This window comes from Microtus pennsylvanicus, chromosome 9 (genome assembly GCF_037038515.1).
Source record: "Microtus pennsylvanicus isolate mMicPen1 chromosome 9, mMicPen1.hap1, whole genome shotgun sequence".
In the NCBI taxonomy this organism is placed as follows: domain Eukaryota; kingdom Metazoa; phylum Chordata; class Mammalia; order Rodentia; family Cricetidae; genus Microtus; species Microtus pennsylvanicus.
This window is the reverse complement of record NC_134587.1, coordinates 47,665,898-47,689,980: the sequence shown is the minus strand read 5'-3', so window position 1 is coordinate 47,689,980 and position 24,083 is coordinate 47,665,898. Positions and strand designations below refer to the sequence as shown.

General features: G+C 45.4%; 1 protein-coding gene across 5 annotated transcripts in view; it reads left to right on the top strand.

Annotated features, from left to right (window-relative positions):
• The window catches only part of Garnl3 (GTPase activating Rap/RanGAP domain like 3), a 146,405-nt gene that overhangs the window by 12,559 nt on the left and 109,763 nt on the right, over positions 1 to 24,083 (top strand). For 4 of the 5 annotated variants that reach the window (XM_075985910.1, XM_075985911.1, XM_075985908.1 and 1 more), the window contains exon 2: positions 7,495 to 7,665. In XM_075985910.1, coding sequence (XP_075842025.1) covers positions 7,523 to 7,665 — 143 coding nt within the window. In that variant the 5' untranslated portion in view covers positions 7,495 to 7,522. Of the gene's footprint in view, positions 1 to 7,494; positions 7,670 to 24,083 lie in introns of those variants that run through there. The other variant, XM_075985915.1, reaches the window with a different exon arrangement.

Here is a 24,083-nt window from a genome sequence, read left to right as displayed (position 1 = left end):
AGTGCGTCTGCCCCATCTATGCAGTGCGTCTGCCCCGTCTATGCAGTACGTCTGCCCCGTCTATGCAGTGCGTCTGCCCCGTCTATGCAGTGCGTCTGCCCCGTCTATGCAGTGCGTCTGCCTCCTGCCAGCAGCCATACCTCTGTGCCGCAGTGATGTTTCTCTGTGACATCAAGCGCTCCAGACCATGAGGCCTCAGCAGGCCTGGTCTGACTGCCTAGCTGTGAATGAAGAGAACAGTCCAGAATGCCTCTGAATAAATGGTGGGAAGGCTTGGAAATAGAGATCTGACCCTTTGTCAGGCTCTCTGTTGACAACGACCCCCATACACACAAAGCAGCCAGCCCCTTCACAGAGCGTCTCTAAGTAGGATTTTCCGTGACTGGTGGGTCCGTCTTTGGGTGGGTTCACATGCACTTTTACTCGGAACCTTTCAAGAATTTCAGATCTGAGTCATGATTAGCTTTCGTGAAGCGGCCTCTTCTCGTTAGTCAGCAGGGCAGTATGAAGAAGATGCCGGCTAGGCAGTCTGGCCTGAGCCACGTGCCAATCCTTGCCTGTCCAAGGCAATTGTGAGCAGCTTAGGCTGGCCAAACACTTGCTTGTTTCCCTCACGTTACATTAAGATGGGAAATCTCCTTACCTCTCTCCCTGTGTCCACACACCAGCAGACCTCCAGAACTGCAATGTAGACTCTGGCTATTCTCTTACTTTCAATAAATTTTCTCTTACTGGACAATTTTGCTTACTTTTATGAGTTCTGCCCATTTCCCGAGAAGTTCTTTAACTGAATATTTTAAATAGACAATAAAGATAAATTATGTTCCAGGGATAAGGAAACATATTTTTTAAAAATTAAAGAGTTATGAAAACAAACGAATGAGCAGATTAAAATGAGCAGCGACAGACAGAATCCAGTCAGAAAGAAGCGCGAAGGAACTCACGTGGCAAAAGTTAGGGTGGAAAGGCCAATGCGGGTTCACAAGAGCTACCGTTTTAAGTTTTTTAAAGCAGAATCTTCAAGGGGCTAGAAAGTAATATGTTGGAATATTCCCAGTATATAAAATTAAAAAGCCAGGAGAATATCCATATCGTATTTTATCTCTTTCTGTGACATGCCATGTCTGGGCTGTATCTGTATGCTGGGTAAAGATGGCTAAGACCTTAGGTGTGGGTGGAAAGACGATCGCAATAAATGAAAACAAGAATACTCATAGGAATGCTGGCCAAGCATTTTTGTCAGGTAAAGATCTGAAGATTCGCCAAGGAGACCAAACTTAGCCGAAGGCCGCATCAGCAGCACTCTCAGTCCTTCAAGGGCCTTAGAACCCTTACCGCTTCTGGCTTCTGTGTTCTCCGCACCAGCCTCTACTGTCTCCGCAAATCACAGCATCCCCGGGGCACCTCCTCACACCTGTAGCTGCCTGGTGGGCATGCCAGAGAGCTCTGAGCACCTGCAGTGCGACATCTCTACCACCTTGGCTGTCCTGGCTGGTTTTATGTCAGCTTGACACAAGCTAGACTCATTAGGGAAAAGAGACTCTCAATTGAGAAAATACCTCCGTAAGATTACCCGTAGGCAAGTCTGTAGTGCATTTTCTTAATTAGTGATTAACGTGGGAAGGTCCAGCCTGCGGGTAGTGCCATGCCTAGGCAGGTGATCCTGGAGTGTATAATTGAGCAGACGGAGCGAGCCATGGGAAGGAAGGAAGCCAGTAAGCAGCACCCCCCACCCATGACCTCTGTTCTTGCCTTGAGTTACTGCCTTGACTTCTCTGGTTGATGGATTACAAGCCATAAAATGGAATAAGCATTCTCTTACCTACATTGCTTTTGGTCATGGTGTTTGTCAGAGGATTAGGACCATCATCTGATGGAGAAATTGGGAGTGGGGTGCTGGCATAATAAAATGGCCATGTTTTGGTGAGGACTGTGGAAAGATTTTGGAAGTTTGAGCTGGGGAAGCCTTTGAGTGTTCAGAGCTTAATAAGCGTTTGTAGAAGCATAAAAAATAATGCTGAGGGGTGCTAGAGACCCGGCTGTGAAATTTCAGAGGGAAGCTTAGGAGTCAAAGAAGGTATTTAGCATTTGATGTGTGTTAGGAATCTCTGGTGTCTGGATAGTTGGGGCTTAGGAGTCAGGACCACTGAATTGAAACCTTTGCTTTATGGGAACAGTTGATGCTGGTTAGCTGGAGCTGAGACATTAGCAATGATTAGGAAGAGACCAGTGTGATCTAGAATCATAAATCTGGCACTATTTTCTCAAGGTCAGAACACAGACGCTGTGGACCAGAGGGGGCCAAACTTGTTCATGTGTAAGGGTCCCCCAACTGGTTCTGCTTTTGAAAGCATAAAAGGGATGTGGAGAGCAGCTGAAGCATGGTGCCCATAGAGACCACTGGCGAAGGCACAGCCTCAGTTGCAGCTGAAGATCCAGGATTGAAATAATCATGGAGAGACGTCGAGGCTTGGCATCATGTTATCGATAAGGTTAGAATACCTCTAAAAGCCTAGGGGAGGCTATTGGTGAAAGTACAGCCTAGTTGCAGCAGAGACCCCAACATTTTGGAGATAGTGGTACCATGGGACAACCACCAGAGATGACAGCAGCTTTGGGATGGAGCTAGCCTGAGCCAAGGAGACAAGCTGTGTTGTGTGTACTGTAGAAGGCAGACTGGAGAAATTCTCTGCTGGTAGCGCAGAGAATCCTGAGTGAGTCCCAGACCTCAAACACTGAGTTATTTACACTATTGAAGACTGTAGCTCCTCGGCTTCTTCACTCTTAAAATAAGAAGGTATTTAGCATTTTATTTGTTTGTTTGTTTGGTTGGTTGGTTGGTTGGTTGGTTGGTTTTTCGAGACAGAGTTTCTCTATATAACAGTCCTAGCTGTTCTGTAACTCACTTTGTAGACCAGGCTGGCCTCAAACTCTCAGAGATCCACCTGTTTCTACCTCCCAAGTGCTGGGATTAAAGGTGTGCACATCCTCTGAAGCATAAAGTGAGTTACATATGGAATTTTACATTTTCTGCTAGCTACATTAAAGAGACTCCTGGGACTGGGGAAATGGCTCAGTCAGTAAAGTATTTGCTATGCAATATTTCCAGCACCGATGAGGTAAGCCAGGTGAGCACAGCAAGGCAAGCCTGTAACCCCAGCTCAGGGCACAAACAGGAGGATTCCAGGGCTTGCTGGTTATCAAGTCTTGATAAATCACTGAGATCCAGGTTAAGTGAGAGATTCTGTCTCAGAACATAAGGTCGAGAACACCAGAGGAAGACATTCAGTGTTTTCTCTGGGCTGTACATGCACACACATGTGTATCTAGCATACACATACACACACAAAGAATTCAACATATAGTCAGTATAAGAAATTATCAGTGAGCTGTTTTGTATGCATTAATTTTACTGTCTTCCATAAGCACTGTATGCTAATGCTACACCTACTCAGCTCACATTGGACTGTCCCCATTTCAGTTGCTTAGTAGCCATATGTGGCCAATGTGGCTACCAAGCAACACCACGTCAGCCAGCTGTCCTTTTATAGGACTTTGCTTAAACCTGAAGCCTCACTCAATTTTTTTCGTGCTTCTCCACCCCTAGTTGGGACTTGTTAGTCTTTTGCATGCAAGTATGATCCTTGTAATGGAAGGAACTCTCAAATGCTCAGAAGAAAATGTGTCTCTTGTTTTGATGCTCTGATTTATTATTTATTTGTCATTTTAGTGCTAAAGCAACAGTAAATTCTAGTGACACTGAGCCTCTGATGTGGAGCTGTCTCAGCGAGAAGTACCTGCTGTGCAAACATGGGGCCCAAGTTCATATTCCCAGCTCCCATTACAGCATGAACCTGTACTCCCAGTACTGGGAAGACAGAGACAGGAGATCTGGGGTCTCCAGTCTAGCCTTTCAGTGAGCTCCAGGCTCAGTAAGAGACCCTGTCTTTAAGCATATGGTGTAGGGATTGGACTCAGCAGTTGAGGTTGCTTACTATTTTTGCAGAGGACCTGGGTTTGGTTTCCAGCACCCACTTGGTAGCTCACAAATGCAGTTACCAGTCATACATGTGGTGTTCATATATATATATATGTATATATATATATATATATACATACAAGCAAAACATTGATGCACAAAAATAAATCTTTAAGAAGTATGGGGTGGTATAGAGCATGTCTTAGGGTTTCTGTTGCTGTGAAGAAACACCATGACCACAGCGACACTTTTTAATTGCATTTTCTTTTTTATTAAGATTTTTTATTCATTTTACATCCCAACCAGTTTTCCCTCCCTCCATTCTTCTCAGTCCCTCCCCCCACCTCCGATCTATCCAACCCCCATCCACTTCTCCTCATTTCAGAAAGGGGCAGGCCTCCCATGGGAGCCAACAAAGCCTGGCACATCAACTTGAGGCAGGACCAAGCTTCTTTTCCTGCATCAAGGCTGGTGAGGCATCCCAGCATGGGGAATAGGTTCCCAAAGCCAGCTCATGCACCAGGGACAGATGCTGATCCCACTGCTAGGAGCTCCACAGACATTTCAAGCCACACAACTGTCAGCCATGTGCAGAGAGCCTAGGCTGATCCTAGGTTGATCCCATGCAGGCTTTCTAGCTGTCCGTGAGCATCCACTAGCTCAGGTCAGCTGCCTCTGTGGGTTCCCCATCATAACCTTGATCACCCTGGCTCCTACAATCCCTCCTCCCTCTCTTCAGCTGGACTCCTAGAGCTTGGCCCAGTGCTGGGTGTGGATCTCTACATCTGCTTCTACCAGTTACTGCATGAAGGCTCTCTAATGACAGAGTAGTCCCCAGTCTGATTGCAGGAGAGGGCCACATCAGGCACCCTCTCCACTATTGCTAGGAGTCTTAGCTAGGATCATCCTTGTGGATTCATAGGAGTTGCCCTGGCACCAAGTTTCTTCCTAACTCCCAAATGCCCCCCTTTGTCTGGATATCTCTTTTATTGCACTCCCCTCTGGAGCTGGGAGCAGCACAGCAACTCTTACAAGGAAAACATTCAGTTGGGGATCAGATTACAGTCTCAGAGGTTCAGTCCATTATCACCATTGCGGGGAGCATCGTGGTGTGCAGGCAGACGTGGTGCTGGAGCTGAGAGCCCTACATTTTGCAGGCAACAGGAAGTCAACTGTGTGTTACAGAGAGGGAAGCTTGGGCAAGAGAGACCCCAAAGTCCGTCCCCACAGTGACATACCTCCTCTAACAAGGCCACACCTCCTAACAGTGCCACTCCCTTTGGGAGCCATTTTCTTTCAAACCATCACAGAGCAATTGAGGAAGAAAGCTGATGTCAACCTTTGGCCTCCATACAGTCCTGCACACACATGTGTGCATACACACACACACAGACACACACACCTTTTCACATATCAGAATAGCCCTTTGCCTTCTGTCACAGGTGAAAGGCCTTTGATGTCTGTGTAGCTGCCGTAAAGTAAATGACGGAGGCTAGTGGACTGGCAGTCAGTTATACAGCAGGTGGCTTTGCCAACGCAGAGAAGGTGATGGGAAGAAGGAACACCAGAGGGTCTTAGCAAGAGAAGGGTCAAAGAGACAAGTGGGGCACAGGTGGATTTGGAGTTCTTCTCCATTAGACATAGGTCTAGAATGAATTCTGCTTTAGCTCGTCTTAGTCTGGGACCTGCTAAGCATTTGCGGAGCAGCCTCGAGTGGACAATGCTTGTGCCAGCTGAATGCCCGGAGGACGCGCTACCCTGGGCCTCCAGCCATATAGCTCGCCTTCTCAGGTGACACCGCCTGAGCCTCTAGCCCTCCTGCCCTCCACCTTGTCGGAATCTTTCCAGGAAAAGATAGTTTAAAAAGCACCTCTTGACCAAATGCTATTAAGATTGCTCTTTTATTTTTTAAAAAAAAGACTAAGAAAATGGTATATTTTGAACCAAATGTGTGTGACCGTGGCCCCAGAACAAGGACTCAGGTTACCTGAATGACACGTTCTGACTTCTTTTTATTTTCCCCTTTCCGGTAATTGGATCCAGTTGCCTTGTCTGTCTTCGTTTGAGGTTAAGGTGAGCGAAGAAGCTGCTAGTTAAATCATTCCAGTCAGAGGGCACTGCTGCCTTCCTGCCTTCCTAGCAGTGCAGCCCTCCCTTCCGAACTGGCTGTCCCTCCCTCTGTGTGCCACGAGAGAAAGAGCAGGCAGATCTCGGGAATGCGTTTTCAGTGCATACTCCTGCACAGCCCGTTTGCCACGTCCACAGGCGTGTACTGTTTCCATGCTAGGTGCTAGTGTTCCTGTTTGGTTCTTTGTGTCTCTAGTTTTGTTGTCAGTCTTGAGCCCTTTTTATGGCTATCCTTAGCTTTAACTTTTTTTAAATTTATTTATTTTATATATACAGTAATGTTTTGCCTGGATATATGTCCACACATCATTTGTGCACATGGTTCCCATAGAGGTTGGGAGAGGGCACTGAATCTCCTGGAGTGACAAATGGTTGTGAGCCACCATGTGGGTGCCAGGAATAGAGCCCATGTCCTCTGCGAGAGTAGCAAGTGCTGAGCCATGTCTGTTCCTCATGGTTGTTTAACCTAGAAATTAGATGAACTAAGAATACTGCGGGACAAAGACAGTGATGGCGTTAGACCTCACCACTGCTAATCTCCCAAAGCATTCTAGATAGCTTCCCTTGCTCAGACGATATTGCCTTTTGTATAAATGAGCTGGTAATTTTTAGTTTCATTTTTCAAGACTGGCTTTCTCTGTTTAGACTTAACTGTCCTGAACTCGCTCTGTAGACCAGGCTGGCCCTCCTGAGTTCTGGGGTTAAAGATGTGCACACCACACCCTGCAAGCTGGTGATTTTTTAAAATACCCACTGGATCTTTGGATAGGAGTTGTTCATTACCACAGCAAAGTACTATTGGCTGAATTACTGTTTATTTTGGCTCACAGTTCCTATTAAAGTATGAGGGTCCTCATGGTGATGCTTTTCTTTCTGGGAGAATCCTGTGATTGTGTAAGACTTGTGCAAGTGCATGTGTGTGCATGCAAGTGCCTCTGATGTTGCTTTCCTTGAGGCAACCAAGAGTCCATTATGGGGACCCAACACCAGTGACCTCATGTAATCTAACCACTTCCCAAAGGTTCTGCCTCTACATGTTATAATCAAATGTCTCTACCTTAATACTAACAGTGGGGATTAAATTTCAATGGATCAGCCTCTCAGGAACACTCTGATCATATCCAGATCCTAGGAAGACCCTTTTGACGTATGAGTGGGTAATGTGATCACAGCTGAGGGGTGTGTTGGGGTTCAGATTGATCCCAAGCAGTTCCTCGGAACCAGGCCCCTGAGCAGCTCTTCAAAGGTCATGATGCAGGCTTGCTGGGCACCTGGGGTCCTCCTTGATGCTCCTGAACAGACAGGCCATCATTGGGGGCAGAGTTCAGACGAAGGTGGACCTGTCATCTTCTGGTTCTCAGCCCCTTTCCCATCTCCTTCTGCTTCAGCACAGCATCTCAGCCTCCAGGCCCGCTAATGGATCCGCTGACCAAGGGGTCCTGTGGGAGTCAGCTGGCACAGACCCTCCTCTGGAAAGCGAAGTCATCTCTCTCCTTCGGCATCCAGCCTCTTCAGACGTGGCCAACAAAAGACCCTGAACTAGAGTCCCAGGTCAACCTGTAAGTAAGTAAAAGGAGTGTCTTGCTATGAGACCTTGTTCACCATCTCGTCTCATGGGGGCAGGGGTGAGGGGCCTGAGAGACCGTTTTGCTTCTGAGATGTCTTACTGCATATTTGACAATATTCATTGGGCATCTGTGCCAGCCAAGGCTTGTGTTAGGCATAATGAGCAGCATGTCCCAGTTCCTGCCTTAGGGGACTTAACAGCTCATAGGCAGATAGTCGCTTACCTGTGTTGTTGCAAAGAAGAGTTCTAATGGCTAGGAAATGTGCCATGATTCTTGAGTCAGTAACCATTTAGGAAATATTTCTGTATATGCCTGAAGCATCCTGTTATATAAGCAAAGATATCTTCTTTACACTTCAATATCAAGTTGCATGTGGAATGAATATATATATATATATATATATATATATATATATATATATATATATATATATATATGTTTCTCAGAAGAACTTCTCATGCTATGTGTAAAGTAGTTAACACATTAGCGGACTCTTACATGCCTGGTTGCCCTATGTGTTCCTGTATGCCCCTGAGCCAGGCATTTGTCACAGGCTCTGATATTGTTGGATGAAGAGTGAATGAAGATGTTAGAGGGAAAAGGAGCTTAGCACTCCACAAGAATCAATGACATTGAGGCACAGCGATGTGACTGGCTTTAAGACAGAGGAAATGCTTGGTCCGGCCAACACATAGTTATCAGATTTGCTGTAGCAGTGATTTGGGGAGGTCAAGAACAGGTGGAAGGGTATGGATTCGAATCACCCAGGAAGCCTGTGAAACAGCTTCCAGGGACCCTGTGGATCTGGGGAGGACAAAAGGGGTCTAGAGGAGAAGCAGCAGAAAGCGTTAGTGGGGAAGCGAGTACTGGAGATGGTGTGGGAGGAGGTGGACGTGTCAGGCTGGATGCGGGTACCACGGCTGCTCTGAACACTGGCGAGTGACACAGGAAAGGCTCATATCCAGGAAGGTGTGTTCCAGCCGTGTTGACAGGTGACAAATCAGCCACTGTCAGCCTGGCCTGCGTACAGCAGTCACCCCTGGAGAAGCTACAGAAGTCTCCACTGTCCCTCCAAAGTTTTGATGTCTAGAATTGGTCACAGGCTCCAGATGATTCTCATCTGTGGTCAACTTCGAGGACAGTTGTAACCACCATGGATGAAATATGCACAGATCAGTCCCGAAACCCATGTGTGCCCAGCTGAGGGATCTGAACACCCTGCTAAGCAGTTGGAGCCCTTGATGGCTTTGAGGATCTCTGAGGAAATGTGAGAGGCAAATGCAGGGAGGAAATCCTGCTTGCCAGTTCCTAGCGCAATCGGAGGGAAGCGGTGTGAGCCACCACTGCCATTCAAAGCCAGCCCCACACGTAAGTTGCCTCTTAGGTGATGGAGAATTCATCGTCACCTTGATTGAAATGGAACTTTAAAGATGTACTTTAATATTCAGTTCACCCGGGGCTGCAGCTGCCTACAATGGCCACAGGGATAGGGCTCTACCCTGCACTGCTCTGTAGGACAGGAATTTGGCTGCCGAAACAGCCCGGGTGAGTTAGTTAGCAAGCAGAGCCTGAGAGGCTTCTTTCGTAGACTACAAGTTTCACAGTATCACATAGTAAAGTATGAAGGGGCAGGGCAAAGCTGCTTGAGAGTCAGAAAACCAGCTGAGGTAGCCATCCAAACAGGTGTCCTCTGCAGCCCTATTGGCTCATATGTTAAGGGGTGGGGCCTAGCCAGGGAGGAGGATGGGGAGTGCTTGCAGCCACTGGGTGGGGTAGTGGGGTGGCTGGCCTCCCTTTGGGAAGGATCACTTTAAGCACCTGGGTCCTGGGGGAGCTGGGAGTGACGCCTCCTGGGTTGAGAGCCTTCACTGGCAGTCAGTCCTCCATTGCCACATAGGAATGGGTGGATCAGGACTGCACTAGGGACAGACTAGACTCAAAAGTGATTCTACTTGGAGTCCTTAGGAAAGCAGGCTAGAAAAATGTTTCTTCATGAACTACCCCCATGCTGTGGGCTGCTCATTCATAGACTCATTCATTCAGCAACTCTCAGTCACCTGTGTACCAGACACTTGCACTAACATTCGCCTAAATTCATTCTCTTATTCAGTCATAAAATCCCCATCACAAACCAGACAGCTACCTATTGTTAACTGTGCTTTATGCACAAGGACATAGGGGACTAGGGTGGCCACGAGACTTGTGCAGTTGTGGCTGACTGGGGATTTGATCCTGTGTGTGGTCTAGTCAGTGCCTGCCAGTTAACCTTGATGCCTCAGGGGAAGTGTTTGTGGGACATCAGTAGCCCCAGAACATTTTGGTAATACCAAGTTGTAGACAGAGACTGCTTTTTCATCTCCCAGCCACTCAGACCCTTTGTATGGGCACGAGGCTGTGACTTACTGATGAGGGTCCAGTGGCATCTGTCTCCTTTGGCAGCTACATGGCATCTCCCTGACTCCACCTACTCTCTCTCTATTTCATGCCTGGCTTTACTCTGCTAAGCCATTGGCCAAAGCATCTTTATTCATCAATCAATAAAAGCAACCCTATACATCCCACATCATCAAGTACTGTTCTTGGCAGAGCCCACAGAGTTAACCAGGATGGTGTCGGATGCTTGCTAATGTTCTCGTCCCGCAGAAGCTTCTGGAAAACTGAAAGTTTGTTGTGATTGTGTTCACTCTGGGTGTTAGTAACTTGGGCATTTAATGCCTTCTCAGCGGAATGAGCAGCTGGAATTTGGGGACTTTACTGGATAGATGTGGAGAGACCTTGCCAAAGGCAAGCATCATAAGACTCCCTGGGTGATAGAAAACCCTGAGCAGTCTGGTTTGGGTAGCAGTAGAGTGGTGAACCGTGGGCTTGGACAAGTTGACAGAAGCCAAACCACCGAGGGACCCTGGGCCTGGACTCTCTGGGTGGAGCAGAAACTGTTCAGATTTGCTTTAGTAAGATAATGACTTCAGGGCAACTAGGTTTATGTAGGATGGGTCTAGTGGCAGTGTAGGTGCTCTGAGGGGTGCAGGAACCATGGGCGTGAGTTCCAAATGTTTTGGAGGAATGTTAGAATGGTCCTAAATTGTGTGGGGGAGGCAAGGAGGTGAGCTTCAGGGTTCTGACTCTGGCATCAGGGTAGTTTTTGATCTTGTCACCAATAAGGGAGCCCTAAGACCTAAGGCGGGACAGCACAAAGCCTGTCTAAACTGAGAACCAAACTAAGAGCATGAGGCAGATGCTGTCAGGGCTGAAGAGGCTTTCCCCTGCATATGCAGGCATAGGCCTCCTTAGGAAAGACTCGAGGAGTGTGAAATGGACTTGAAAAGCTATAGGACCTCCTTTCTCTTCTCTGTCTTCAGAATATTAATAACTGGGCCAAGGTGTGTGTGGGTTCGAGGAGGCAAGGTCAGCATGGGCAGGCACAGATGGGAGGAGCAATTTTCCTGGTGAGCTTAGCTGTCAAGAAGTGACAGGAAGTGTAGAAAGTCAGGGTAGGGACTTGCTGTGAGATGCTGAGTTCTGGGAGCATTATGAGGCTTCGTGAGCCTTGAGGCAAGCAACCGTTTGAAGTGTGTGTGCGGGAACAAGTCCCAGCCCACATGTGTTTGACGAGGAAGTGAAAGTAAAAGATGGACTGAAGAATCCTGTCAGCTGTCAATCACAGAATCCCAGCTCAGATCAGCGTGGGCGGGGAGGGAGGGTAGAAAGCTGGTGACAGCCGTGGGTCTGGCTTCTGGCATGGTGAGACCCAAAGTCGCCAGTGCTGTTGTCAGGATGGTTTTTCTTTTCTCTGCCACCCCCTGCCTTCCGCCCTCCATCCCCAGCTCTACCTCATTTACGTGCAGGTTTCACCTGCCCCGTGCCATGTGGTTCCAGGCAGCCCAGACTGTCTTTAGAGCTTTGTGAAGACCCTGGGGAGGGCTCCAGTTCTCCAGCCTGGGTCACAGGCTCTTTCTGGCCTCCCAGGGAGTGTCCCTTATGGAGGACCAATGCGATAGTCCTTACCTTGGTGAGCAGAGCAGCCTCAGAGAAGAAAAGGAGTGGCCAGGAGGCAAGAGGACTTGATGCAGCTGAATCATGAAAGCCGTGGTTGAAGAGAGTGGTATGGCTCACCACAAAGATGACCGGGAAGGTTTTGTCAGAACCATAGATCAGGGCATCTGTTTACTGAGAATTCCTCTTGGTAGGAGCCAGAAATCTGGATGGAGGTGATAAATGCAACAGAAGCCTTGGCGGTGAGAGTCGGGTGGCTGTGCTGATCAAGGAGCCATGACACAGCTCTGAGAGCAGGGCACCCTGGGGATGCAGGAGGCACAGCTTCCTGGGGTGTTCTTTGCTTTTCAAATCCATGACTAGGGGCTGGGGATTTAGCTCAGGGGTAGAGCCCTCACCCTGGGTTCAGTCCTCAGCTTCGGGGAAAAGAAAAAAGAAAATAAGAAAGCTATGACCAATTAGACCAGGAGATAAAATTTCTTCGCAGGGGTGTCATAGTTCAGTCTATAGGGGAAAGCAAGGGAGATGTCAGAAGGATGGCCATTCTGGACCATGTACCCTAAATGGGTGGTAGTCAGGAGGGAAGGAGTTTCAGTTTGGACTCCCATCATTTCCGGTTCTTGTTTGTTGGGTAGTCTTCCCCCTGCAATAACGGTGTGCGTTTGAAAAGTCTGTAGCTCAGACTCAGTTCTCTGCCAGATTTAATGATGGTTTACTTTTGATCTTTTGAGGAAAATTGCCATGTATTTGAAAGTTTGTCACCAAGACATACTGCTGAGCACTATTTTATGTAGGCATTAAAAAAAAATAGCTTCAAAGGCGCTGAAAGACAACATGTACTCCTGGGGAAAACCCAGTGCTGGGGGTAACTTTTTTGTTTACAAATAGGGACATTCTGTTCCCTTTCTTTTAATGTTTTTATGAGAAGGGGGATATAGGAGATGGCCCCAATCCTGAGTGTCTCGCCAGAGAGTGGCAGTCCTGCTGACAGAGTCGGGAGAGTCTGACTGTGCAATGGTGTGTTTGCGGCTGCTCGGACGTCCTCTGAACTGCGTCCAGTAGTTGTGGGGGCATGTCATGTGGGTTTATTAGATTTAAACACTCCCCACTCCAGGAAGAGCCTGGGCAGCTCCCATGACCCTTCAGTGGCCCCAATCTTTTGGATCTGCTGCTGCTTGGGGGGCTTAGACTTTATTTCACCTCCTGATTCCATTTGAAAAACCCACCTGAGTCTTCTAGAGGCAGGTATGGAGGTGCATCTGTCTCCTGTGGGAGCTTGATAGTCATGAGGGGACAGTTCCCCTGGCCACCGCCACAACCATCTGTCCCTCTGCACAGGCCTCTTACTGACAGGGTTGTTCACGAGTCTGGACTTGAGGGAAAGCAGAGGAGCCTGGTCAGATGTAGAACTAGGCCTATTTTGCCAGAAAAACACTGACAATAAGAAAGTTTTTGTTTTATATCCATCTGCCCGACTCCTGTCCCTCCTTCTGACTGCAGTCAAGGAGCAGAGGAAGGCTCCGTTTGGAGCCTGCTTTCTCCGCCACAGTGCAGGTCTGTGCTAAAGTAAGCAGGGAATAACAGACACTGCAGGTGCTTCAGGGGCCTCAGGAGATGCCACTGGGTCGTCACTAGCAGTAAAGAGCCAGGGCCATCTAAGTGGAGCATGCTGGGTAAAACAGGACATGTTCCTTCAGTGGAGTAAGAACACAGGAGCCGTACTAGATGAGGAAAACCACCGAGGTCTACTATGCAGAAACTGCAGCAAGGGCATGAATAGGGTTGTGTGCTCTTATGACTTGCTTTTCGTGGGCGACTCGTTCCAGGACACTTGGCCTCCTGCAGATGCAATTCCTTGCATTGTATAGACAGTTTGCTCGTAACTCACACATCTCCTGCTCATCACATCATCCTGACACCACCACACGTACACCTATGTGACGCTGTGTAAACATGCACTGTGCTGTGCTGCTTAGGGAATGAGAAGAAGAGAGGGGCTGCACACGTGCAGTGCAGAGCTGAGAGAATGGAGGGAGGGCTGTAGATATTCTCAGTCCACAGATGTGAGCCTGTAAGTGCAGGAACCTGGTTGTAGCATGCTGCTCTTTGTGTTAGAGAAGGAAAGAGTGGCCTGGGAGATGACTTAGCAGGTAGAGCACTTGTCCCACAAGTGTAGGTCAGATGCAGGTGGTTTGTCTATAATCCCTGTACTCATGAAGTGGAGACAGGTGACCTCTGGTGCAAACTTGGTAAGCTAGCCAAATCCATGAGCTCTGGGTTCAATTGAGAGACCTTGCTTCAATATATAATACGGAAAGTGATTCAAGAAGATATGTATCTTTGACCTCCACTGGTGTGCCCACATGTATGCATACACTCACACACATGTGAACATGTACACACACCACACGTGCACACACATGCAGAATTACAGGGGGGAGGATCGACAGAATTGCTCAGTGAGTAAAATGTTTGCTATGCTAGCCTAGCAGCACATGGATTCCATCCTCACGACCCATGTAAAGATAGCAAGTTTCTTCTGCACATGCCTAACATACCAAACACACACCGATAATAAATTCAAAGGAGGCAGAAGAAGGTGGATCTGTACTTCTCTTTGAGAATGTGTGCATCAGAATGTCTGGTAAAAAGACGAGAAGCTGCCCTTGTTGCTGTGGGCAGGGCAAGGAGGGGCCAGAGAAGGGGGATTGTTCCATTTGCATCCTTGTGTTGCTGAGTTGTGAAGCAGGTGCACACACTGTCTCTGAAGAAGGAAATCCAGATACACAGATATATCACACGGTTTTGAAAAGTTGATGCTGTGGAGGGGAACATGGTGCCTGGTGACTCTAGCTAGATGCTGGTAGGAAAGGCAAGACCCTAAATAGCAGGACAGAAGGTGGCAGTCTGGTCCCTGAGATCCGGAAATCTCAGGATTGGTCTGGGTGTTATGTTTGGGGACAGCTAGGGTATGTATGGAACTGTGTTCACTGTGGAAAGTTACAGTTTGCAGGTGGAAAGATCTGAGTTGGGGATTTGCTGTGAGGAGTTCTGTTAATATGGAGATCATGATTGCAGGCTCAGGAGCAGTGAAGTGCCCAGGGAGGGAGGTGGCGTGAGTTGAAGGGAGAAGATAATCACTGACATTGACGTGGAGGAGTTAAGGTGTTTCTAAATGAAGAGGACTCATTTGTTGCTGCTTCGTGTGACCTAAAAACAGGCAAGAAGATGGCCTCACTCTCTGTGGGGACAGCCTGGCCCCTTTCTGGATGCCCAGAGCTCAGAAGTATTTCTCTAGCCCCTGCAGGAATAACCGCCAAAAGCTACCTGTTCTCCCTAAGGAGGTTACCCATGGCTAAGAATGGCGTTCCCTTTGACTGGAAAATGTTCTTTCCCGATTTATACTCCATAAGGACCAGAAACTCATTTGGGGTGTTCAACTCAAAATACAGAGCCAGAACACCATAAGGTCGCAGTGTAAATGCTGATCGCATGCTAGTGTACTTTTTAAACATCAGCGGCCTGGCCCAAATCCACCTCACCACGCTCATTTCTGTAAGCCCCGCTTTGACCTTAGAAAGCAGCCAGCTTTCTCTTGTTGTTCCTTGGAGTAACGCATGTTCTTAATTCTGATGCTTCGTCTTCTCTATTTCTGGGTGTCAGTTTTTCTGTCCACTCTGAAGAACAGCCTCCCTTCTCTCAAACACCCTGTGCCATGAGTTTCATAGTTTCATTGTCTTCGGAGAGTCTCTGAGACGCCAGCTTCGAGAGCAAGCATTCAGGAGACAATTTAGGCTCATAGCTAGATCTGTAAAAGCACCAAGGAGGAGTTAGCTGCTTCCCCACAGTGTGGTCTGCGTGTGCCTGGAGGGAAACTAAGCACCGATCAGCCAGAGTAGAGCTAATCCAGGCCACACACAAAATACAGCACAGAAATCACTTTAAAAAGTAGCCTGAGCTATATCTCTCTCCTGGGTTTCCCTTAAAGCAAGTGTCATGTCAGTTCAGCAAATTGGTTTTTTGTTTGTTTGTTTGCTTGTTTGAGACTACATTTCTGACATACTCGTATTGACTATGAGGGGACAAAGTCTGCCATTTTGGCGTAAGGGACATTGTGAGCTTGCAAATAACAAAGAAAGACAAGACACAGGAAGCTCTCCTACCTCTGCCAACAGCAGGGCCTGCATCTCCAGTGGAAGTTGCCCCTCCTCTCTCCAGAACCAAGAGGAGAGCTGTTTTGAAATGGAAAATGAAGGCACCAGATGAATCTGCATAACCAACCTCGCTAAATAGCCCCACCCCCCACCAGCTCTACACGCTCACCTTTCCAGTGTCCATCCAGGAGCTTCCAGCTTCTCTCTTTTGTCTAGTCACCTCAATGTGCGGTGCCCTTGTTAAAAGTGGTACTAGGTCCCCAAATCTGAGTGTTCCTTTGGACTCTCCTTTCCTTTCTTTTGAGCCTCCATTTGTATAAAATTAGAAATGGCTGTGTTTGCCTTTGCTAGTCTGTTACCCTGTCTCTGGCCAGTTAATCTGCAGGCACGAGGTAGAGAATATAGAGTGGGGATGGAACGTTGCCTTCCCTGACGTCCAGACTTCCCACAGCGAATGTCAGCTTCCTCCTACATTTTCCTCTCCAGCTGCTGGATGCTCTGGTGTGGGGCTCTTGATAAGGGGCACAGACGCATTTATTCCTCTTTTATTGTGCTCAAATCAGACAGCATCATGAGTACTTTCATGTGCCCTCTTCTTGTTCCACCCAGCGGGAAGTACCGTGATCAGCATCTGTTGGATTAGCTTGTTGATCAGATCCTGTTGTCATGACTGAGGCCCATTATTTATTGTCAGAGTAAAGAAGAGAGTGACTTGTGGGATTATCAGACAAACTTTATGAGCATGTAACTTCTCTAAATGTATAGATATTCATTCATCTAAGTTTTGTTTCCTAGTTCTCTATTTTCTTTGCATGACCATATTTTTCATTAAACTATAATTTGTATGCATAAAATACAAGAATCTTAAGGAGAGCCGTTGGGTGAATTTTGATGGTTGCAGGTGATGGAGTTTTTAGTGTTATGTCTGTCAGTCTCAGTTGCGTTGCCTACTTAGGAAAGCCACCAATCTCAACACTAACTTGGTCATGAAATGACATTAGCTCATTGTGATAGCTCTCACTACCTTTTTGTTGTTCAGTCATACTACAGGCCTTGTATTAATTTAATTTAAATAAATCTGAATTTTCTTTTAGATTAGCCCAAGACATTTTTTCAATTTTTGTGTCTGACGTCTGACTCAGAAACAAATTTCTTACATACACTATGTAACTCGGCTCACCTCAGTCACTTGAGGAGTCATGAGTAGAGGGGTTATCTCTCTAGGCTTGACCCTAGAAAGGGCTCTGAAGTGGTCTGTGTTTGTCCTGTGTCACCCTTGGTCACTTCTGCAGTTAGCTGACCTCCTCTCCGGTGTTATTCCCAACCTCCAGGACATGGCAGCTCTCAGGCATACGAAAGACTTTGCAATAGAAATGACCTTAACTTGTTTTGTATGGCCCCAAAGGGCTAGCTGTCTTGCATGCATGCATGCATTGACATATCCATCCATTGTTCAGAAAACCCTACTAAGGGCTAACTCTGTGCCAGGCATTTATTATGTCAAGTGCCAAGGATTTTCAGCCTTGAACAGAAGCAACAGGGTTAAATTCTGATGGAGAGACAGACAGGTATTAATCAAATCCCTCTGTAATCTCTAGCCTAGGGGAAAGGGGTATGGAGAAGGTGACATTCAGAGAGGACATTCTAGGTAAGGCACGAAGAAACTCAGCAAGATGAAGAAAGAGGGAGAAAGGCTGTGTGGCTGAAGGGCTAGAGGGAGAGGGGAGCAGAGCCAGACTAAACAGGTGGCCGGGGGTGTAAGTGATGGCGAGGAAGTTTAGGGAAAATGAAAGGGTGTCGATGTAGGACCAGCTGGCGGAAATTAAGCAGCAATGGATTGCAACTTGATATAGAGAAAACCTGTTTAACAGGAAGAAAGGAGACCCGTGGGGGCATAGTGTGGGTGAAGAGAGCTTTTTGAAGTAGTTGGTAAAGGACATTCAGTCACAGATACGGGGCTGGACACCAGATGCTCTGTCAGTCTCTGTACTTGGGAGTTTCTGGAGTTCTTCCCCCACCCCAGGGAAGGAGACAGAGATGAGGTGGTTTCTGGGATTTTGTAGAGGAAATGCCTTGTGCTGGCATCCAGTGCTTGAGAAAGGAGCCTGACTGTTTCACAGGCTGTGATAGCATTGTGGATGGAGTGTATTTTTGTTAAAATTGCAGGTACATAGATCCCACTCCTGAAGCTGCATATCAAGGAGTTGGCAGTGAGAACTGGGCATTTCTATATTTAGGTGAAAATACTCTTAGAGCAAACTTTAAAACTTCTGCAGGGAAAGAATAAGACTGCATGACATCATGGTGGCAGAGCATTTTATATGTCAGAAAAATTAAGACCATATGGAAGAGATTGAAAGTATCTACGTTCACATTTGAGGATTTTTCGGCCTGATCAATACCAGGAACAGAAGTAAAACCACTGTCTGGAAGATTTTTGTAATTGATTCACCAAGAAATGGTTGGTATTCAAAAGATATAAAGCCCTACAGAGTGATTAGGAAAAGACCGTAACAAATAAGCAAGGTGTGGGGTAAAAGATGTGAAATAGGAGCTCAGGAAAGACAACAGTGGCCAGTACAGTTAGGAAGAATGTCCTCAGATAACCTGGGGAAGCAAATTAGAACCACACCTCCTTGAGACAGCTTTGCCTACCCTTCACACCGGCAGCCCAAGTGCTGGCTAGGATATGGAGCAAGTAGAGCCTGTGAGCTTCTCAGAGGAGAGAGGAGGGGGAAAGGAATTTGTCACTTTGCAGGAAAAGTAACAGTGTTACCTGACCTGACCCCACAGTTCCACTCCTGGATGCATAACTGAGGGATCACTTGTCCCTGTTATCAAGGGTGTGTGTTACAACACTGTTTAAATGTTAGAAGCAAGATCAGCGAAGAGCAGGACTGAACCAGTGACCTGGGCCAGAGCAGGCCTGGGACAGCGAATTCCACAGGAGCAGGTACAGGGGAGCAACTGCTAAGCAAGTGGGCCAGACCCAGAGACCACTGCGGGTCCAGGCGTGAATCAGGGCCTTTGGAGGGAGTAGACCTGAGCCAGGACCCCTGTGGGTCTGGGTGTAAGTGAGGACCTCTAAGGGAAAAGGCCTGAACCAGGACCTCTGCAGGACCAGGTGTCTGTCTGGGACCTCCAAGGGAGTAGACAGGAACCAGAAACCTCTGTGGTCCGGGCCTAAGTCTGGGACCTCTGAGGGAGAAGATTATAGCCAGAGACCTTTGCAGGACCACCCCAAGCCAGGGACCTCTGCAAGAGTGGATGCAGACCAGGGACATTTACAGAAACAGGTCTGAGCCAGCAAACTCCACAGGAAACTAAAACCATGGCACTGACTGTACCACGAGTAACAACCACATGACCCTTGGATCCACTAGCACCTAGAAGATTAATCACCAGAGTCACAGACAGCCACAACCACACCAATTAGAGGAAAAGATGAATAGACAAGCTAAGAACACATGCAACACCACAAAAAGCAACACAACACCAGTAAAACTTAAAGACCCTACAACAGCAAGACTTGAACAATCAAATATAGATGAAGCAGAAGAAAATGACCTAAAAAATAACTTCAGGAGAATGTTTGAGACTCTTAAAGAGGAAATGAGAAATTCCCTCAAAGAAATGAAGGAAAAGACAAACAAAAAAATTGAAAGACATCAGCAAATCCTTTAAAGAAAACCAAGAAAAAGCAATCAAACATATGAAAGAAACTATTCAAGACTTGAAAACTGAAATAGAGACAATAAAGAAAACACAAACCTAGGAAATTATAGAAACAGAAATCATGAGAAAACAATCAGGAACCACAAATGCAAACATAAACAGCAGAATACAGGAGATGGAAGAGAGAATCTCAAGTGCTGAAGATACAATAGAGGAAATATACTCATTCATCAAAGAAAACATTAAATCTAACAAAAGCATAACACAAAATATTCAGGAAATATGGGATACGATGAAAAGACCAAACCTAAGAATAATAGATGTAGAAGGAGAAGAAGTTGAACTCAAAAGCACAGAAAATATATTTAACAAAATCATAGAGGAAAACTTTCCCAACCTAAAGAAAGATATGCCTATGAAGATACAAGAAGCATACAGAACACCAAATAGACTAGATAAAAAAAAAAGTCCCAGGACTGAGCTCCCAAGGTCCCAATGAGGAGCAGAAGGAGGGAGAACATGAGCAAAGAAGTCGGGACCACGAGGGGTGCACCCACCCACTGAGACAGTGGAGCTGATCTACCGGGAGCTCACCAAGGCCAGCTGGACTATTACCAAAAAAAGCATGGGATAAAACTGAACTCTCTGATCATGACGAACAATGAGGGCTGATGAGACGCCAAGGACAATGGCATGCAGTTTTGATCCTACGCAATCTGCTGGCTTGGTGGGAGCCTAGCCAGTTTGGATGTTCACCTTCCCAGATATGGACGGAGGGGGGAGGACCTAGGACTTACCACAGGGCAGGGAACCCTGACTGCTCTTTGGACTGGAGAGAGAGGGGGAGAGGAATGGGGGGAAGGGGAGAGGGGTGGGAGGAGGGGGAGAAGAGTGGGAGGAGGGGGAGAAGAGTGGGAGGAGGGGGAGGGAAAGGGGAGGCTGGGAGGAGGTGGAAATTTGTTTTTTTTTTTCTTTATTCTTCTTTTATCAATAAAAAAAATAAAAAAATAAAAAAAAAATAAAAAAAAAAGTCCCCTCACCACATAATAAAACACTAAACATACAGAATGGAGAAAGAATATTAAGAGCTGCAAATGAAAAAGGCCAAATAATATATAAAGGTATAAAGGCAAACCTATCAAAAATACACCTGACTTCTCATTGGAGACAATGAAAGCCAGAAGGTCATAGTCAAGCGTTACACAGACATTAAGAGACCATGGATGCCAGCCCAAACTACTATACCCAGCGAAACTTTCAATCACCATAGGTGAACTAAACAAGATATTCCATGACAAAACCTGATTTAACCAATACCTAGCCACAAACCCAGCCCTACACAAGATATTAGAAGGAAAACTCCAACCCAAGGAAGTTGGCTATATCAACAAAAACACAGACAATTGATGATATCACAGCAGCAAATCCCAAAGAAGGGAAGAATACACAAATTAATATCACCAACAACAAAAACTAAATTAATAGGTGATAGCAATCACTGATCATTAATATCCCTTAATATAAATGGACTCAACTCACCTAGAAAAAGACACAGGTTAACAGATTGGATACAAAAACAGAATCCATCCTTCTTCTGCATACAAGAAACATACCTCAACCTCAAAGACAGACATCATCTCAGAGTAAAGGGTTAGGAAAAAAGCGTTCCAATCAAATGGACCTAAGAAACAAGCGGGTGTAGCTATCTTAATACCTAACAAAATAGACTTCAAGCTAAAATCAGTCAAAAGAGATAAAGGACATTTCGTATTTGTCACAGGAAAAAAAATCCATCAAGAGGAAATCTCAATACTGAACATCTATGCCCCAAATACAAGGGCACCCTCATACATAAAAGAAACACTTCTAAAGCTTAAACATACATTAAACCCCCCACACTAATAGTGGGAGACTTCAACACTCCACTCTCACTACTGGACAAGTTAGTCAGACAAAACATTAACAGAGAAATAAGGGAACTAACAGATGTTATGACTCAAATGGACTTAACAGATATCTATAGAATATTCCATCCAAACAGAAAAGAATATACCTTCTTCTCAAAAATTGACCACATACTCTGTAACAAAACAAACCTCAACAATGACAAAAAATTGGAATAACCCAGTGTACCTTATCAGATCACCATGGTATAAAATTAGAAGTCAACAGCAATACAATAACAGAAAACCCACAAACACATGGAAATTAAACAATGCTCACCTGAATCATCAATCAGTCAAGGAAGAAGTTAAAGACTTCCTAAAATTCAATGAAAATGACCACACAACATACCCAAATTTATTGGACACAATGAAAGCAGTGTTAAGAGGAAAGTTCATAGCACTAAATGCCTACATAAAGAAGCTGGAAAAGTCCCACACTCATGAATTAATAGAACATTTGAAAACTTTAGAACAAAAAGAAGCAAACTCATCCAAGAGAACTAGACTGCAGGAAATAATCAAATTGAGAGCTGAAATCGACAAAATAGAAACAGAAAACAATACAAGGAATCAATGAGACAAAGAGTTGGTTCTTCGAGAAAATCAACAAAATAGACAAACCTTTATATAATCTAACCAAAAGGCAGAGAGAGGATATCCAAATTAACAAAATCAGAAAGGAGAAGGAGGAACATAACAAGAGACACAGAGGAAATTCAGAGAATCATCAGGTCATATTTCAAAAACCTGTACTCCACAAAATTGAAAAACTAAAAGGAAATGGACAACTTTCTGGATAAATATTACCAAAATTAAATCAAGACCAGATAAGCAAATTAAATGGACATATAACTGCTGAAGAAATAGAAACAGTCATCAAAGTCTCCCAACTAAAAAAAGCCCAGGACCAGGTGGTTTCAGCTCAGGATTCTACAAGATTTTCAAAGAAGAACTAATACCAATACTCCTCAAATTTTTCCACACAATAGAAACAGAAAGAACATTGCCAAACTCTTTTTATGAGGCTACAATCACCCTGATATCCAAACCACATAAAGACATTACTAAGGCCGGGCGATGGTGGTGCACGCCTTTAATCCCAGCACTCGGGAGGCAGAGGCAGATGGATCTCTGTGAGTTCGAGACCAGCCTGGTCTACAGAGCTAGTTCCAGGACAGGCTCCAAAGCCACAGAGAAACCCTGTCTCGAAAAAAAAACAAAAAACAAAAAAAAAAAGACATTACTAAGAAAGAGAATTACAGACCAGTCTCACTCATGAACATTAATGCAAAAATACTGAATAAAATACTGGCAAATCAAATCCAAGAACACATCAGAATCATCATCCACCATGATCAAGTCGATCAAGTCAGCTTCATCCCAGAGATGCAGGGATGGTTCAACATATGAATATCTGTCAATGTAATCCACCATATAAACAAACTGAAAAATAAAAATCACATGATCATCTCATTAGATGCCAAAAAAGCTTTCGACAGAATACAATATTCCTTCATGATAAAGGTCTTGAAGAGAGCAGGGATACAAAGAACATACCTAAACATAATAAAGGCAGTAAACAGCAAGCCAACAGCCAACATCAAACTAAATGGACAGAAACTCCCAGCGATTCCACTGAAATCAGGAACAAGACTAAGTTGTCCACTCTCTCCATATCTATTCAATATAGTTCTTGAGGTCCTACCTGGAGCAATAAGACAACTAAAGGAGATCAAGGGGATACAAATCAGAAAAGACGTAGTCAAACTCTCACTATTTGCTGAAATTTTGATAGTTTACATAAGCGATCCCAAAAACTCTATCAAGGAACTTCTACAACTAATAAACACTTTTAGTAATGTAGCAGGATACAAGGTTAAATAAAAAATAAAAATCAGTAGCCTTTTAATAAAAGGGCTGAGAAAGAAATCAGAGAAACAATACCCTTCACAATAGCCACAAATATCATAAAATATCTCAGAGTAACTCTAACCAAACAAGTGAAAGGCTTGTATGACAAGAACTTTAAATCTTTGAAGAAAGAAATTGAAGAAGACACCAGAAAGTGGAAAGAGCTACCATGTTCTTGGGTAGGTAGACTTAACATAGTAAAAATAGCAATCTTACCAAAAGCAATCTACAGATTCAATGCAATGCCTAGCAAAATCCCAGCAAAATTCTTTACAGACCTTGAAAGAATGATACTCAACTTTATATGGAAAAGCAAAAAACCCAGGACAGCCAAAACAGTCTTGTACAATAAAATAATTTCTGGAGGCATCACAATCCCTGACTTCAAACTCTACTACAGAGCTCCAGTACTGAAAACAGCCTGGTATTGGCATAAAAACAGACAGGAGGACCAATGGAACCAAATTGAAGACCCAGATATTAATCAACACACTTTTGAACAGCTGATTTTTGACAAAGAAACAAAAAAATGTCAAATGAAAAAAATAAAGCATATTTAACAAATTGTGCTGGCATAACTGGATATCAACATGTAGAAGAATGAAAATAGATCCATATCAATCACCATGCACAAAATTCAAGTCCAAATGGATCAGAGACCTCAACATAAAGCCAGCCACACTGAACCTCATAGAAAAGAAAGTAGGAAGTATGCTTGAACGCATTGGCA